The sequence below is a fragment of the Carica papaya genome, chromosome 2 (assembly GCF_054855325.1).
Source record: "Carica papaya isolate Zhongbai chromosome 2, ASM5485532v1, whole genome shotgun sequence".
NCBI lineage: Eukaryota > Viridiplantae > Streptophyta > Magnoliopsida > Brassicales > Caricaceae > Carica > Carica papaya.
The window spans coordinates 6364592-6381916 of record NC_142310.1 but is presented as its reverse complement, the minus strand read 5'-3'; the positions used below and the strand labels follow the sequence as shown (position 1 = coordinate 6381916).

At 33.6% G+C, this 17325-nt stretch overlaps 2 protein-coding genes and 4 non-coding genes across 7 annotated transcripts; 1 reads left to right on the top strand and 5 right to left on the bottom strand.

Annotated features, from left to right (window-relative positions):
* Positions 1 to 51: 51 nt before the first annotated feature.
* LOC148268706 (small nucleolar RNA U3) lies at positions 52 to 268 on the top strand. Its single transcript, XR_015817454.1, has one exon. It is a non-coding gene; the product is annotated as a small nucleolar RNA U3 (small nucleolar RNA).
* Positions 269 to 1981: 1713 nt separating this feature from the next.
* LOC148268705 (small nucleolar RNA U3) lies at positions 1982 to 2198 on the bottom strand. The gene has a single exon (XR_015817455.1). It is a non-coding gene; the product is annotated as a small nucleolar RNA U3 (small nucleolar RNA).
* An 845-nt stretch (positions 2199 to 3043) lies between these two features.
* ITN1 (Ankyrin repeat family protein) lies at positions 3044 to 7890 on the bottom strand. Of its 2 annotated transcripts, none has more exons than XM_022054566.2 (4): positions 7661 to 7890; positions 6519 to 7022; positions 5103 to 5512; positions 3044 to 4282 (listed from the first exon to the last, which is right to left on the bottom strand). In XM_022054566.2, the coding sequence occupies exons 1-4, from the start codon at positions 7680 to 7682 to the stop codon at positions 3452 to 3454; spliced, it is 1767 nt and encodes a 588-aa protein (XP_021910258.1). In that variant the 5' UTR covers positions 7683 to 7890; the 3' UTR covers positions 3044 to 3451. The 2 variants fall into 2 exon arrangements, with proteins under 2 accessions (XP_021910258.1, XP_021910259.1); XM_022054567.2 differs by having other exon boundaries at positions 6519 to 7019.
* A 1793-nt stretch (positions 7891 to 9683) lies between these two features.
* Positions 9684 to 9799, bottom strand: LOC148268704 (U5 spliceosomal RNA). The gene has a single exon (XR_015817451.1). It is a non-coding gene; the product is annotated as a U5 spliceosomal RNA (small nuclear RNA).
* A 1148-nt stretch (positions 9800 to 10947) lies between these two features.
* LOC148268703 (U5 spliceosomal RNA) lies at positions 10948 to 11062 on the bottom strand. Its single transcript, XR_015817450.1, has one exon. It is a non-coding gene; the product is annotated as a U5 spliceosomal RNA (small nuclear RNA).
* An 879-nt stretch (positions 11063 to 11941) lies between these two features.
* KCS19 (3-ketoacyl-CoA synthase 19) lies at positions 11942 to 13783 on the bottom strand. The gene has a single exon (XM_022054452.2). The coding sequence runs from the start codon at positions 13511 to 13513 to the stop codon at positions 12134 to 12136; it is 1380 nt and encodes a 459-aa protein (XP_021910144.1). The 5' UTR covers positions 13514 to 13783; the 3' UTR covers positions 11942 to 12133.
* Positions 13784 to 17325: the final 3542 nt, after the last annotated feature.

Genomic DNA, 17325 nt, shown 5'->3' with positions numbered 1-17325 from the left:
ACCGAAAGATATATTAGCGCTTTATATATTCCAGGTCGGGTATGACAAAGCACGACCTTACTTGAACAGGATCTGTTCTATAGGTTCGTACCTCTGTTTCCTGGAGTTCGAAGGAGACAGGATCTCAAGTCTGGCGGATGAATCGTGACCGTGTGATCAGAGCGTGATTAATGGCAGAAGCGGTTCTCGAACCGTTGATGCTGTAGAGGATCGTTCTCAGTTGGGTTTGATCCTGACTGGGGGTGGTCACCCGGTTATCTGACAGACCAATCAAAAATATTTTTCCGACTTCACTCTCAATTTATTAAAATTTATCATTTTCAATTTATTACGCACAAATTTGACTGTTTTGTCAGAGTATTTTTTTATTTAGTTGCACAAATTATCCCTCATGGGATATTTTTCCGACTTCACTCTCAATTTATTAAAATTTATCATTTTCAATTTATTACGCACAAATTTGACTGTTTTGTCAGAGTATTTTTTTATTTAGTTGCACAAATTATCCCTCATGGGATATTTTTCCGACTTCACTCTCAATTTATTAAAATTTATCATTTTCAATTTATTACGCACAAATTTGACTGTTTTGTCAGAGTATTTTTTTATTTAGTTGCACAAATTATCCCTCATGGGATATTAAAATTTTGATTTATTTTGCAACAATTTTTTTAATTTTAGTTTGATTAATTTTCTTCACTAACATCAATTTTTTCTTTGAGAGGAAAATGATGAAACCATGCAGGAGTAACATTAAAAAATGAAAGTCGGTAGACTTAAAAGTCTGTTTACTAAAGCATGAGCTACCGAGTAACAAACTCGTAGAATTCAAGATACCTAAAGAAAGAAAATCAGTAATTTGTAGAAGTTGCTTTAACTGGTAAGTTGGGGGAACTGAGATCTGTAACATTCTGGGAGTCTTCTTCCACATGCAAGCCATACAATAGAACTAAAGCCTCTTCTGTCTATGTCAGCCTGACATGGGCTTTGGGAAAATCTGCTCATCCCCACGAAAGACTACACAATTATGCCTGTGCATACACACTTATTAACCCTACAGAATTTTTTATTAACTAATTTATTTGTTATTAGTTTATAAACTAAAAAAAAAAACGAAACCTGACCACCCCCAAGAATCACAGCATCAGACCCAGAAGATTAAGAAGTTATAACACTATCAATGGTTTATGAAACATTCTATTGCAATATTAGATTGAGTGAATAAAAAAATTTGATTTGTCTGTTAAATAATCGGGTGACCACCTTAGAATGATTTTTTACAGCATCAATGGTTCACAAACTGAATCTTGTGGGTGAAAAGAGAAATTTGATTAGCCTGTCAAATTAAAATATAAATATATTTTAATTATAACTTTGCGAGATGAATATGTACAACTAAATAAGTTTAAACTTGCTAACAGAAAGAATAATATTTTTTTAATTAATCTGTCAGATAATCTGAGTTAACTCGAGAGAGTTAGGGTCAAACCCAATGATATCATCATTTTTTTTTTTTTTTTGTCAAAAACTAAAATTAGTTATCACTAAAAATTTACATACAAGGGTTAATAAAAGTGAAGAAAACAATTTAAAGAAACCAAAATAAAATAATCTTTACGTAAATTATTTGATTATTTAATCACAAATTTTTTGTGCGGGCTAATAAATTACTACAACAAACAAACACAATGCAGTGTTTCAAAATAAATTGTTTAATTATAAATTTATTTGTCGTCTAAAAAATTTTTGCTCACGAGTAAATTGCGTGAATAATAAAATTCACACAAAAATGTGTTCAGTGTCATTTCTACGCAAAATATTGTCTAATTACAAATTTATTTGCATCTAAAAAATTTTTGCTCACAAAGTAAATTCTGTAATAAAATTAACATAAATTGTTTAATAACAATTTTTGTTCACAACTGCGTGAATATAATAATTTTAACGAACTAATTTGATCCAAAAGGAGGAAAAAATGTGGGGTCTGTCAGACAACCGGGTGACCACCCCAGTCAGGAGTTCAAACCCAGCTGGGAACGATCCTCTGCAGCATCAACGGTTTACAACCGCTTCTGCAATTAATCACGCTCTGATCACACGGCTACGATTCATCCGCCAGACTTGAGATCCTGTCTCGTTCGAACTCGAGGAAACAGAGGTACGAACCTATAGAACAGATCCTGTTCAAGTAAGGTCGTGAATGGGGTATTCGTTCCTGAAAAATATAAAGCGTTATTATATTGTTTAATTATGCGATGTGGGATAAATGTTGGGCCTCGTCATCTATCCTCAGTTGCTTTCCATGCGGGACATATCTTTCTTCCTGCTTCCCTTTATTTATCTAGGTTTAAAGCTTCGTCTTCTCTAATCTTCTAAGCCTTTTACTCCAGTACATGCTTCTTCTTGTTCCTCGTAATCTGATTGGATTATTCAAGATAATTTCTTTAAACATACATATGATTGTGACATGATACAGTCACATTAGTATGTATATGTGGTTCCATTTCCTTCCCATGGTAATGCTCAATTGTGAAAATTAGGTAGCCATATGAGATCCATATATAGTTGCAAAATGTTGGCTGGAACCATCACATGTCCAATTTTCACAGAACGCATTACATATAAAATCCATGTTTCTATGACAATAATGATTAACCCTCATCAACTAGAATTACCATGAATTACTCTCACAAGTTATTGAAATGAATTTTTGAGTTGATAAAATAATTGATCATCAAATATCCTAAAAATTTGATTTGGTAAGAAAGAGTCTGATGGAGAAGAATTAGATTTCAGTCAGTCAGTCAGTCAGTCAAGTCAAGTCTTAAAATATGCTTACCTAGAGTTGTTGGATCTAGTGCAAGAATTCAGCTTTGATTTAGCACGGCTTCATTTTTCCCATCTTGATTTCTCAACACCTGAAAGGAAGCTGCTTGCAGATCTAGTCCTGGGACTAGTGCCGTTTCAAATTCAAATTACAACTTGAAATCTTACAATGTAAAGATAAAAGAGACGTCAACAATTTACAGTCTCAAAACCATCATAACTTTTAACATGATCTTTTTTTTTATTATTATTTTAAATAACTTTTAACATGATCTTAAAACTTCACAGCCCCAATTAATACACCTTATATCTTGCTGTCTGATCACTTCTCTGTCTCCGTCATGCCAGACAATAGATAATTTTACAGCAAACTTCCATCATTCACCAATCACCCAATACCCCAAACTTCTTCATAGAAAGAAGAAGCGTACTCTATTTTCCGACAGCTAAAATTTGCTACTCAGAAGAAACAGCAGTGAAATGTATGACGATAGGAACTAATCTTATTTAATTCCAGGGTATTGTGGGATTCATAGTGAAGAATAGTCTGTTTACCCGTTCGGCACAGCGGCATTTTTTATGTCCAAATTTCTAGGATCTCTATAAGAGTTGCAAAATTCAAACATCAAAGGGCATAAATTCGATCAGGTTCTGAATTTGAGAGATCAGAATGATACCATGAGTTGGATCCGCTCCTCCTCGCGCTCTTCTCCCTCTTCCTCATGGACCTAATCCTCTTGGACTTTACTACATAGTAAGTCATGGTTCCTAGAACCCCACCCATTATCACTCCCCCAACAACTGTGACCAAAGTTGCAGCCCACTCATATTGGCGGCCCACAACAATGTATGCAGAGGCCATGAATGCCACTGAAGTGCAGACAGATGCCAACCACATCAACTTGTTAATCACTTCCACTACCCTTTTCTCTGCTTTTGTCTCGCCTCTAACCAATGTAATTTGAACGACTACAACAGCCAAGGAGGTAAAGAGTGCAATAGCATTAAAGATGAAGAAGATCTTGAAAGAAGCACTGCCTACTACCACAGCCATCCCATCATTATCATCCCCACCAGGCACAGTAAATATGGCTGCAAAGGCTACTGTTGCAAATAGTACAGCAACCACGGTCACAGAATTGGTGGCGTTGTTGATCCCTTCACGGTGGAGTTTCCTCAGTTCCTTAGATATATTATGGACATTTTTGTTGGTTCTTCTCGTTTGTTCAAGCTGAGTATGAACATCTTTCTTAATTTGGGTCACAGTTTTCCTCAATTCATCCCTAGGTTGGTTCAGTTCATTAGCCCTGACAGCACCATAGCGAGTGAGGCACTCCTTTATTTCTGAAGATTCTTCAGATAGAGGAAGATCTTCAGCTATGTCAAGGGCTGTTTTATGGTCTCTGGTCAGGGCATTAACGTTGGTGTCGGGTAGCATTAACAATTCATTTACAATCTGCAAACAAAAAAGATTATGATTCATTGCAATTTTCAGGTAGAGATGCAAATATTTGAAAAAGAAAATAGAAAAAAGGTAGTTGAGGATTAAAAAGAAAATGATGAGATCTCCCAAAGTTCTAAGAGGTAAATAACAGAACAGTCAACTTATTACAGGCACCAAAGGTAAACATTACAAACTACCAAAGAACAGTGTATACAAGTGGAACAATAGCCATTCATTATAGAGAGCCCATTTGGTTTTATTTAATAAAGGATACTCAAAATGTTAGTGCTTATTTAAATAATAATCTACGCTCTGCTCTTTGAAACAAAAAGTACATGTTTAGATAGTATTTGCAAAAAAACAATTATTATATTCTGGTAAAAAGAACAAATACAAAGACATAGACAAGTAATTGTACATGTTAAAGAAATAGAGACTTCAAGCCAATGCAGAAGAGCACATGGTAGAGGTGCTTCACCAAACAAGCACGTTTGGCTGGGTACTTATACGCAACCCAATATACTCCTCTTAATAGGTTTCTGGAACCAAATGGATAACCAGTTATGAAGATATTCATCTCAAGTCTAAAAGTATTCAAGAAATTTTAAATTAAAACTCTTCAAGAAGCACTGCAACCGACACAAGGGTCAGACAGAAAAAGAAAAACTTCAGCCATCCAGGCTAGTAATTGATCACTGTATTTCTACAGAGGATATCAAAGATGTCATATAAAATCTGTCAACTGGGTAGAAGCGCACAAAACCAAAGACTAAAGTTCAGCATCACTTGCAGCTGCCTTTTAAAGAAAATAACTGAATAATTTTATATATACCTCTGCTCGCTTTTTCCGGGTGGCAACATGTAATGCTGTGTTGCCAAACTTGTCAGGAAGCATTACAATGGCAGCATCTGCCCCAAGAAGCAATTTCACCACTTCACAGCTCTGTCCTTTTACAGCCATGTGCAATGCTGTTTGCCCTTTCTTGTCAGTCCTCCGTGCCAATTGTGGATCTTTGCTAAGCAAAGCTTGTACAACTTCTACGTGCCCCTGTCTGGCAGCCAGATGCAATGCATTTTTCCCGTTGGACCTAGAAATCTCTAACAAGCTACCGTCCTTTGACAAGAGCTCATTCACAACTGCTGTATGTCCTCTGGTAGCTGCAGATATAAGAGGGGTTGTATTTGATGGGCCAAATGTTCGGCTTAGTGTGGGATCATGATCTAGTAACACTTGGACAATAGCTGCAAGGAAAGAACCATTATGAGAGTCATGGCTGGGTTTCCCATGGTCGTATAAAATCTTACAAGGACAAAGTAGCAACCATAATATCAACCAAAAGAAAAGACTGTCCTGGAGATTGAAAGATGAAATCCAGATAAAATCAACAAAAGAGGAACTAGAGCCTCACTAGAGGAGGTGTCACTTAATATTAGTAAGCAATTTTATACAATCAAGCAAAACAGCAACTTTCATGATTCGTCTTGTAGGAAAAAAATTAAGCCAACCCATCAAGCATATTATTTGAAGTTTTAAAACGACTAGCAATCTACGACAGAAGCATGAAAAGAACCTACCATCTTTCTGTTTCTAAGAATTTCACTTTCTGTTAAACTCTGTAGCCACTTACGGTAGAAAATATTTAAGCAGTATAGTTCATAAGATAAATACGAAAAAAAAAAGATAGAAACTTTGAAACTTTATGATAAAAAGTAGTGTGACAAATTTTCAGTAAGAAAAAGTAAGAAAATATTCAGGTCTTTACATATTCTGTGACATTCTGACAGCTGTTGATACTGTTCTTATCATAAAGTCATGTGGATGCAGTAAATAAAGTAAGATCTTACAAATAAAAAGAATGACTCCAGAAGGTCATAAAGAAAATAGATTAATGAAATTTGAGCATCGTGTTTCCCGTTGTTCTGTTTTTACATGATGGGATCCTCAACCTATCCTAATAATACTTGCAAACAGCATTACATAAATATAGTCAAATGAAACTTCTGCAACCCTGGGGTAATCATCAGGTGAAAATTAAAATAATGTATTCCAAATTCTTATCAGTGTTGATTTTCTAAGCAATTAAACGGAGCACAGACCATCTACCAGACTTCTATTAAACTATAATTTTAATTTACCACTATATTTTGTGGACTTTCAGGTAGAATTTCCAGACAAAATTTAAAAAAGAAAATCAACCAGTAAGCTTCTTTAGTTGAGGAAAAGAAGCCCACCACTGAAGATCATTACCTTGGTGCCCTCGAGTCGCTGCAATATGCAAGGGATCAAACCCAGACCTATTCTTCTTCGAAACGCTCTCCTTATTTGAATATTTCAGCAGCTCTTTCACAACATCAAGATGTCCTTTTTCAGCACCTGTAAACAGTGCTGTCTCCCCCAACTCATTCACCTCATTCACCACAGAGGCTCGAATCTCTGCAACCTCTGTATTTAAATCTTCACCACTCAAAGTGCCCACCATTTGCAAATCAATATCATCCAAAATCTGCTTCACTGCAGCCAGATCACCTCGCTGTGCAGCCAGGTGGAGATCAGTATCGTTGTGACGCCCTGTCACCTGCTTCACATATTTCTTCTTCCCAGCCTGATCCATCCGCTTGCCTGAATTGGACAAAACCAATGCTGGAGCTGCTGCTGTTGAGGATGGAGATGGAGTTGGTGAAGGCTCCATGAGAGGGTTTTGAATCTGTTGCGGATTCATCAATCCTTTCTCTAAATCCCTTTCAATTCCTACTACATCAACAAAAACAAATATGACACAACTACAAATTTTTTTCTAAGCTAAAATGAAATCGATCAATCACGTAATCCACAGTTAAATCTACAAGGAAACAATATGAACTAAAGTAAACCAAACCAGAAAAGGAAGAAAAAAAAAAAAAAAAGACTAGCTCCATTCACAGACATCATACCAATAATAGTCCATTTCTTCCCCTAAGTTCTAATTTACTAATCAGAGATAAGCACAACAAATTCTTCAGTTATAATAAGTCAATCAGCCATAAATCATGAATCATACAGATGATTCCAACCTAAATAACAAAGACAATAATTTTAGCTCCAATCAATCATTGAAATGATTATCAGCAAAATACATGGAAATATACTCCCAGCTTCAATTTAGAAAAATAAATAAATTTAAAAAACAGAAATCAAGAAACATGACAGACTCTCTCCTAAAATCACGCTACTAAAATATTCATCAAAGTCTACTCAAAAAATAATCGTCAAAATTAGAATAAACACAAACCGGAGGAATCTTTCTGATTAACATAATTAATTTCAACAGATTTCAAACTGAAAAAGGAAACTAAGCAGAAGCTAGAAACACAAAATCAATATCGAGATCAAACATAACCAGAAATCCTAACCTTCCACAGTAGCTAAGGCCATGATTGAAGAGAGCAGAGACCAAGTGGGAACCCTAAGTTATCATTCGAAGGGAGGGAAATCGCGAGCTTAAGAGCTTGAGGAAGTGAAGTGAGAGGAAGATAAGAAAAAATGAAGGCGATGATGAAAGGAAAGAGGAAGGAGGGAGGAGGAAGGTAAAGGAAAGTGCAGAGAAAGAGGAGGAGAAGAAGACTGAGAGGAGGAGAAGTGAAAAAGGCGCTTTGGCTTTTTGTGTAATAAAAAAATAAATAATTCTTGCCTAACTTTCCACGTCAGCAGAAATATTTTTCTCCTCATGTCCAATCAATAAAAAAAATATTAAAATAAATAAATTTAAGCGAAATTATATTTAAATATTATAATAAAAATTATATTAATCAATGTGATAATTAAGTTTTTTATGACGTAGTTATGCGTAAAAAAAAATATTTATTTTAATTGATAATTAAAACAATGATTTTAACTTAAAAAATAAAACTATTAATTAAAGTCAATAACAAATTATCAAATTGAAAAACGAGTGACAAAAGAATTTTGGTCGCTCATTTTAATTTTAATTTTAATTTTTTGATTTCATTAAATAAAAAATTATAAATTATGTAAACGGCACATAACATATCTATTAAATGGTACGTAATAAAATTTATTAATGTTTTATATAAGAAAATTTAGTCATGTAAAATTTAATATTAAATAACTTTTCTACCCCCATCAACATACATAATATATTTAATTTATTTTATCATTTTCTCTGTGCCGTTTCTTCTTATTATTTAATTTTTAATATAAAATAATTATGAATCTTTATACAGCTGTAAAGATTTTAGCAAGAAATAATTACAAATTTTTTTTTTTTTTTTTTTTGTGTTTCTAATTCTGTCCGTATCTTACTTTATATAAACCTTAAACTATTATAATAACTAAAGATTATGTTAATGAACTTTAACTGTGGTAATTAATTTATTTTATTAAAAAAATTGCAACAAAACTAATTTCAATTTACAATCCTAAAGACGAACACAAAACTCTCTAAGGCTTCTATCTAAACTAAATAAGCCAGAAATGACGTCTTGTTTATGTTAAAAAAAAATTATCTATCATATATAAAAAAAATATTAGAATTTTTAAATTTTAAATAATTTTAAAACACAAATAGTCAATATATATATATATATATACATGAATCAGTTTAAATATTTTAAAATAAAACAGCAACCAAATTAATATTTTTGGCTAGAATAAAACTAACATCATAATAAACGCGCAGCACCAAGTTAAACTTATTAATTGTGAGAAAAATTAAATTGAACTCCTAATATAATCCATCAAATTTATAATTTCTGATCAATCTTAAGTGCCTGCATCTGCGATTATTTTGTTGCCAAGTTGTCAAAGTCGCTTGACTATCAAGAGCACATGGCGACAAAAATAAATAAAAAAATATTGAAGTAGTTTTCACCTTTTTTTAACTATGAATTTGACCACCAGCAATCTATAATAAAGTTTTAATATTGGAATTTCGTTAGCAGATTATATATTGTTTTAATTTTTTTTTTCAGTTTAAAATGTTGATAAGCTTAGACTATGCTTTCACTACTTCAAGTGAGAAAAAGCCCGCCGCCTTAGCATTTTATGCTAACAATTGAGATTTAAATAATCAAATGACGGCTCCCATCTGATAAACAATTCTGGGCGGCCCAACATAGATAAACAGCTTATTATTATTGAGTAGCGAAGGAGAGGGTCCAGGCCGAACAGAGGAATAGAGTTCAACTTACTTTCCCAAACTCCTCGTTTGTTTCAACTTTACTAAAAAGGATTTTCTCTTCAGAAGAATCAAGTATCAATTTACAGGAACTAGAATAGATTTCACCTAGCTTAATCAGCAAGTTACAAAATCCATCATAAATTGCATATTTAACCCGAATACAGAAGTGAACTAACTAGCTCACATCAACGATACGATCGGTTGCTCACAAACATTTTTACTTTGGTTTAGCGGGTAATTCCCAGCGGAAATCACCCTCCAAAAATTGGCGTATGCCGCTTAATGCGGTGAGCACACGGTATTCTTTAGTAAAAGGCGAAAGAATAGTTCGCTTTGTACTCGCCGCACGGCTCCGTAATTAAACCCCTGCGCGGAGCCCATTTATCTAGTGTATAGGATTTCTTATTCTCTATTAGTTACACGATGTGGGACACCAATAAACTTATTTAAACCGCTCATTCCATACACGCTTCTCCCGAATACTTGGCGCCCCATCTCCATAGCTTCTCAGGCTTGCTGTCCTTCAGTTGATGAACTAAAAGTTATCATCTCCTTGAAGCAATTTCCTTGTTGAGTTTCTAAGTTCCTTTGTCGGCAATTAGTGATTTTACTTGTGAGTAAATTTTTTAGATGCAAAGAAATTTGTGATTAAATAATTTATTTGTGATTCAAGCACAAATTTTGTTTGTCTGAAGTTAGTCGAATAATTTATTAGCCGTATGAAAAATTTGTGATTAAATACTTGGATAATTAAATTACTTTATTTTGATTTCTTTAACTGTTTCATTTATAAATCAACTTATTTTTCTTCACTTTTGTAAGTATATTTTTACATGATCACTAATTTTGTTTTTGACATAAAGATAATGGTATCATTGGGTTTGAGGGTTATCTAACAGATTAATTTAAAAAAAAAAATTCTTGTTTTCTGTTTTGTCAAATTTAATTCTTTTTCTATATGATATTACCTCAAAAAGATCTGTTTTATATGCTTTCTAGCCTTTATGTTCTTGAATTCTCAGGCCCTATGATCACAAATCCAGTGGATGAATCTTGTGATCATCTCATTAGAAATGTAGTGTCTGTAAAACTGAAGGATTAAATTATCTTTTAATTATTCCTTGTGGGATACATATATAAATCAAAATAAGTTTGAACTTGCTAATGAACACAGAGCAAAATAAAATTTTTGATTAATTTGTTGGATAACTGGGATCACACTCAAATTATCACTTTCCAGTCAAAAACAAAAATATACTTGCAAGGGGTAATGAAAGTGAAGAAAATAAATGGAACTAAAACAAGTTAAATCGGGATATAGAAAGCGCAAGCACAGCTTATAACCACAAAGTGTGGGCTGCTCTTTTTGAACAAAAAATAAAAAATGATAAATAAATTGCAAAACCAATACTTAATTATGCATTGGCTAACACTACCGTAAGCTTCGTAACTCCGAGAAATCTCGCTTCTAATGACATTTTTACTCTTAGTTAGTGGGTTATTTCCTAAGGAAATCACCCTCCAAAAATTGGCGTATGCCGCTTAAAGCGGTGAGTACACGGTATTCTTTAGTAAAAGGCGAAAGAATAGTTCGCTCTGTACTCGCCGCACGGCTCCGTACTTGTTAGATCACAAGGAGCTCAATTATGTAGAGTTTAGGATTTCCTATTTGTTCTTATTTACATGATGTGGGACTTTATTAAACTTATGTACACCTCGTCTTGTTTATTCTCCGGTATAGAATTTGAACCGCTCATTCGATACGCGTTTCTCCCGAATACTTGGCGCTTATCTCCATAGGTGCTCAAGCGTGCTGTTCGTCAGTTCAGGAACTGAAAAATGCTTCTCTCTTGAAGCAATTTCCTTGTTGATTTTCGGAGTGAGTTCGTCGGCAACTATTTTACTCAATGTTCGCGACCTTTCCAGGGAAGACATTTACCCAAAAAGGAAAGATTATCAAATTTCGCTTGTGATTTTTGGATGTCGCTTCATAACGCCTTTGCGGACTGGTAAGCTCACGAACTGTTCGATTGATTAATTGAATGGTTTCTTGTTTTCTTGGAGGCAATCATGACTGATGAAAGTTGAGTGGTCATATACTGTTTTGTCCATTTAATTTACCACATTCTACCTAGATCGTAACAAATGCAATAGCACATTCAAATCCGAAAAATGTGATCGCTCAGATGCTTGGTGCATTTATCAGTTTCGATATGAATGTACATTTTATGCAGAGAGCAGGTTTTGCTAAGATTTCATTAAAGAAATTAAGAAACCATTTGGAGCTTCTCTTTTCAACTATTCATCTTTGCCTTCAATGTGGTGCAGGTACCAGTACCGGCATACAAGGAAGATAAATTTTGGTCGGCAATTGTTTGTGTTCTCAAGTCAAATTTGCAAGAAAGGAGGCGATTCATGCTTTTTTTTATCTATAAACAATCATAGGTGCATATTCCATATATTTCCATATGAACAATCTTAGGTTAGACCCACATTTGTAGCAAGGGAAATTACATTAATTGATTGATGGAAATGCAGAAATATATAAACCTGTTTCTACTACAGTTATCGGTACCTTTTTAAACAATTACAATAACAAGGGAAACTTGGATGAAATTTCTAAATAATTAAAGCCAAACCACAAGATACCAAAAGAGTAGACAAACTTGCAGGAGAGCCTGGCTTTTTAGCAAAGTTTAATGTAGCTTAAATGCTCATCGTTGATCCAACTATACTTCTCCATGAAAGGGTTGGTACTTGGTTTTGTAGGGTAATGTTGTATGCAGCCTTTCCACACATTGGCATCATCCAGGTCCCTGAGAACCTCCCAGACACAGTTGTTGCACTTGAAACCTGCTCCCAAGCTGATCATTAAAATTTTGTCACCCTTCTTAAGCCTCTTTTTAGCCTGCATGTAACCTAAGACATACCATAGGCCACCAGCTGAGGTGTTACCAAATCGATGAAGTGCCATTCTGGCTGGTTCGAGATCATAGTCACCGAGCCCTAGACTCTTACCAACTCCATCAATTACTGCCTTGCCGCCTGGATGAATGCAGAAGTGCTCTATACCAGCTTTAAGATTTAGACTCGCTCCTGCAGTATTCTCAATGGATAGGCTTTTGATTTTCTTTCTCAACCGAGAAACTATCACGTAGCGAAGCAGTTCCTTGAATGGTAACATTTTAGGAACAAGAACTCTGAAGTTCATGCTCAATGCTTTAGCAGCAGCCTTTTTGAGGCTTTTAGTGAGCAAAAAACCTCGGTAATCTCTGTCATCTTCAACCTGCATGCAGCAGTTGTAAGCGTCATCGTCTGCAGCAAGATGGGTGCGGACTGAGCAGCTCAACTTCAAGATAGCTTGACGCTCTAGAGCTCTGTTGTTCGTCAGCAGCATTGAACAGCCACCTGATCGGAACAGGCAGTTGGATAGTATCATGGACTTTTCCTTGCCACAGTACCAATGTGGACCAATGGATTCTGTACTCACAACAATGGCAAATGCATTGTTGTATAACCTGAACAAATGCCGAACAAGGTCAACTGCAATAAGGCTTGCACTACAGCCCATTCCAGAGAGATTGAAAACCTTGATGTTTTCTCTCATCTTGTATCTGTTAATTACACGAGCTGTAAGAGAGGGTGCTGGAGATAATAATGAGACATTGACAACAAGTATGTCAATTTCTGAGGGTAAGACTCCTGAACTAGCAAAGAGCTTATCTAGAGTCTGAAAAATGATATCATCCAACTCCCAAAGAGCATCAGCGGTAGTAGGACACTCCTCTCTGCCTTCAATGACATTTCTTGGGCCGTAAGTTTCTTCACCAATGCCCGCACTAACAATGGTTTGTAAGAGAAATCTATACTCTTCCAGACCAAGGTTTTTGTTTCGCTGGACGATCTTTCCACATGATTCAGTGTCGAGCTTTCTGTCGTCGGTCGAAGTGTAGCACTCATAATTCAGCATATAGCAGCATTGGTTTCTCTTATGGAAAATATACTTGCAGAAAGTGATCATGGTGTAGACAAGAAGTAAGAAATAAATTGCCGTGAAAAGCTCCATGGAGGGAAACCAACAAATAGGTAAGCAAGTTTTCAAGAGAGTCTATTTGAGTATATCGCAATTCTATGGTGACTGATATTTCGTGTCATATGAAAGTTTTTGTGTTCATTTTATAGAACCCAACTCAAAGAAACTATTCTTTTTATTATTTCTTTTTTAACATAAAAACAAATAAATTTATCCGTGTCATCTTTGATAGCCGCTAAACACCATCCATAAACAGCATCTTTCTTCCTTTAATTTATATGGAGTAAAGAGGATTTCCTTGCAGCCTGTTTGGTGTACATTAATTTGGAGCGTTTTGAAGCATGAGGTTCAAACGTTATGCTCTTGGGACAGAAGATTGGTGAAAATAAATAATTATACAGTATCAACTTGGGTATTGTTTAAAAGCATTTACAGTTCAGAGAATTGCACAGTCCTAATCCTGTTGAGTAGTTGAATTGGTTTCACTCATTGTCCTAGCTCAGTCCTACATATGCAGACTTTTCTTCTTGAGAGTACTTTTCTCTTGTTGGCTAGTTGAAATGGTTTCACGCGTTGTCCTAGCTTGGTCCCACATGTGTAGACTTTTCTTCTTGCATGAATTTAGTGTTATTGTCAGTAATGACACCATGTGCTTCAGCATCTTATGCAAATACAAATAAGGTACCAATTCAGACCAATGCTTTTAATTACATCTACCAATTCAGAAACACCAAATTTATTGTTTTTTCATATCGAGTTCATTAGAAGTATGTAGTATTATTGGTAAGTTCTAGTATTAGATGTTGTGATATTATTAGTTGTATTATATTTGGTGTGTAAATTTCATTTAATTATCAAAATATGTAAATTTTTACTAAAAATAAATTTCAAAAAATTAGGTTATATATACTAACATAAACGTTGAGAATTTCTTATTAAATACAACGGATATGTGTTGATATGTCTTTTTTGCTATAACTTAATAAAAAACTTATTTTTTATCATTTACGTAATATTTCTCTTTATAGTTCAGTAAAAAAAAATTTACTTATAGTTTACATAGTATCTCTCTAATAAATATTGAAGTAGCTTATAATATTTATGAAATGATTCTTTATCATATCATTAATAAAATCGAGATACTACCTTCATGCTACTTTGCACTAAGCAAGTAGATATAATTTTTCATAAATTTTAGAGATAGACAAGATTTAAACTTTGATTTCCATTGAGAGAGAGAGAGAGCTACAAATACGTTTTCTTCTTAAGTTATCCTCATAAATCAATTGTTAGTATTATGGAATCAACAGATAAGGTGCATTATATATTTTTCTTTCATTATCATTTCTATCAAGACTTATATTTGAATATATGAATTTAAAAAAAAAATTGTGGAATTTACTTTTAGTTAAATATATATTCAATAAGTATACGTTTTTTTATCGATTGATTCAATCAATAGAATTTATAAATGTTAAGCAAGTACGTTTGAAATTGTATGCAATTTCACAACTTTTAAAAATTAAACTTCTTACAGACTTGGAAGAAGTTTAAATGGCATTTAGACTTCAGTTTCATTAAGTTCCCTTACATGAATATATATGGTAATCCAAAATATATTCTAAAAGATTGTATTTTGTAATTCATTTGTTATGGAAGTGCATCAATATGGTAATACTAATTAATTTGATAAGCAATACAGGAAAAGATTCCAATTTCCTTTTATTGTCTTCAGCCACAACTGGAATTGTTTCCTGAAGTTTATGTTTTTTTCTTTTGCTTTATATGAATTGTGTCTGCTTTAAAAAGTATACATAGAAAGATCAGATGAGATAATCAAAACTGGTTTCAGACTTTGTCTTTTCTCTGCAGCTAATTGGTTGTCACGGTGCCAAGGGATAAGAACACTAATAAAGAAGATTAATAGACACCAATCTAAATTGACTGTAGATAGATGTGTTGCTCTGCCAGCAGTCACAATAAAGAACACTAATACAGACATAAAGGATCTATTTTAGAGTTACTCTCAGGTTTGAGAAAAATAGAATTAAAAGTTTTAAGAGAAAAAAAATTGTAATTCTCATAATTTTTTATAGATTAGATCCATTTCATGAAAGTAAATCACTTTAGCATAACAATATAATATTTTGTGTGTTTTTAAGGCGTAAATTGTTTGTCTTTCTTACTTCTGCTTGTTTAATTTTTATATCACAAAACATTTTTCATGGGTGGTAAAATCGAAAATGCGAGTCTTAGCATGTGTTACTTGTATATAAGATATACAGAGTTAGATCTCTATTAGAGATATAAGCTTCAATGTGGGGTTTATATGCAAGAGGGATAAATGTTGGTTCATGGAATCGATAATTCTTTGACTGCAATGGTTGGTATTTTCTCACTCCTTAAGAAATTATGAGTTTGAAATAAAGTGGTATGTTTCTATGTGTATAGATTTTTAGAAATAAAGTAGAAATGTATAGATTTTTAGTAAAGATTAATTTTTTTTATTATTTATCTCAAAAAGCTTTTAGAAAGGTACTTATAGCTTATTTATGAAAGAAATACATAATCGGGCCAAAGAGACCTTGATTAAACCAGTTGGTTTTCCAGGCAGAAGCTATTAAACTCCACAACTTATTATCTGTGTTGCACATGTTTGATTCTGATGTTGTGTAAATCAGTTGACAAGAGATTTGAGTTTCAGTACTTTGCAGTCTGCATATTACAGAACAAGAAGGGTGTGAGGAGATTCTGTAATAATGAAAGAGTCGGGAAAAAAATAAGAACAACATATTATTTTTCTATTCCAAGTCTTACATGGTCAGATCTCTCTCTCTCTCTCTATATATATATATATATATATGTGTGTGTGTGTGTGTATCTCTCTCTCTCTGTATGTATGTATTTATACCTGCTTTATTCAATGCAGGAATTATTATGATTCATGCTGACCACTCATGGTTTGGCTTGAATTTTACAGCTGTAAATCTAGGTTCTTACTTGTTCTTGAGCTTTAAGTAAGGGAAATTAGGTGGAACACCTAATTTAGTAGATATTATGTGAACTCAAATCGTAATAAATGAGATGGACAAGTCACAATCTATTATAGATTATAATTGAATAGTAATAATTAATAAGGAATTGGGCGATTTAATTATAGAATTCACTATATTTTATTAAATAAAACTATATTTAATAAAATATTTATACTTCTCAAAATTTTAACTTCAATGCATTATGTATACAGTTGTCTTGAAAAGTAAATTACATTCATCAAATGTTATAGGTTCAAGATTACACAATTTACCTTTAAAATAAATATATATATTTTTTTTAAATATCTAGTATAATTTCTTTAAAATGTTTTAAACCATTTATTACTTACATAGTATATATAGTAGTAGACTTATTCACCATCTCTTCTTTATGCCACTACAAAATATAAAGCTACATCGGGAGTGTTGATTTATGCATATACTTATAGAAAATGAGGTTACCCACCTAATTTATTACACATTATATTAAAATGATGTTAAAATTGTACAATTCATAATTCACTATCCTTTTCTGTGCACGTTAGCCGAATAAAAAACTTTAGCCGCGAAGGAGAACCAGTAGAGCTGCCGCATTTAATGGCCCCTTGACCGATAAGTTCGGTGTTTTTGATGATTTTCCAATTAATTGAGGTCTCTTAATGTATTTTTTCGTAAGAAAACGTATAAAATTAATCAAAACTTGGTAAAATCAACCTGACTGAAGCAGACCGCTGCCGTGAGGGATGAAACCGGTGTCGGAGCACGGCGACGCCGCGATATTGTTTGCTCCAATTGCAAAATATAAAATTA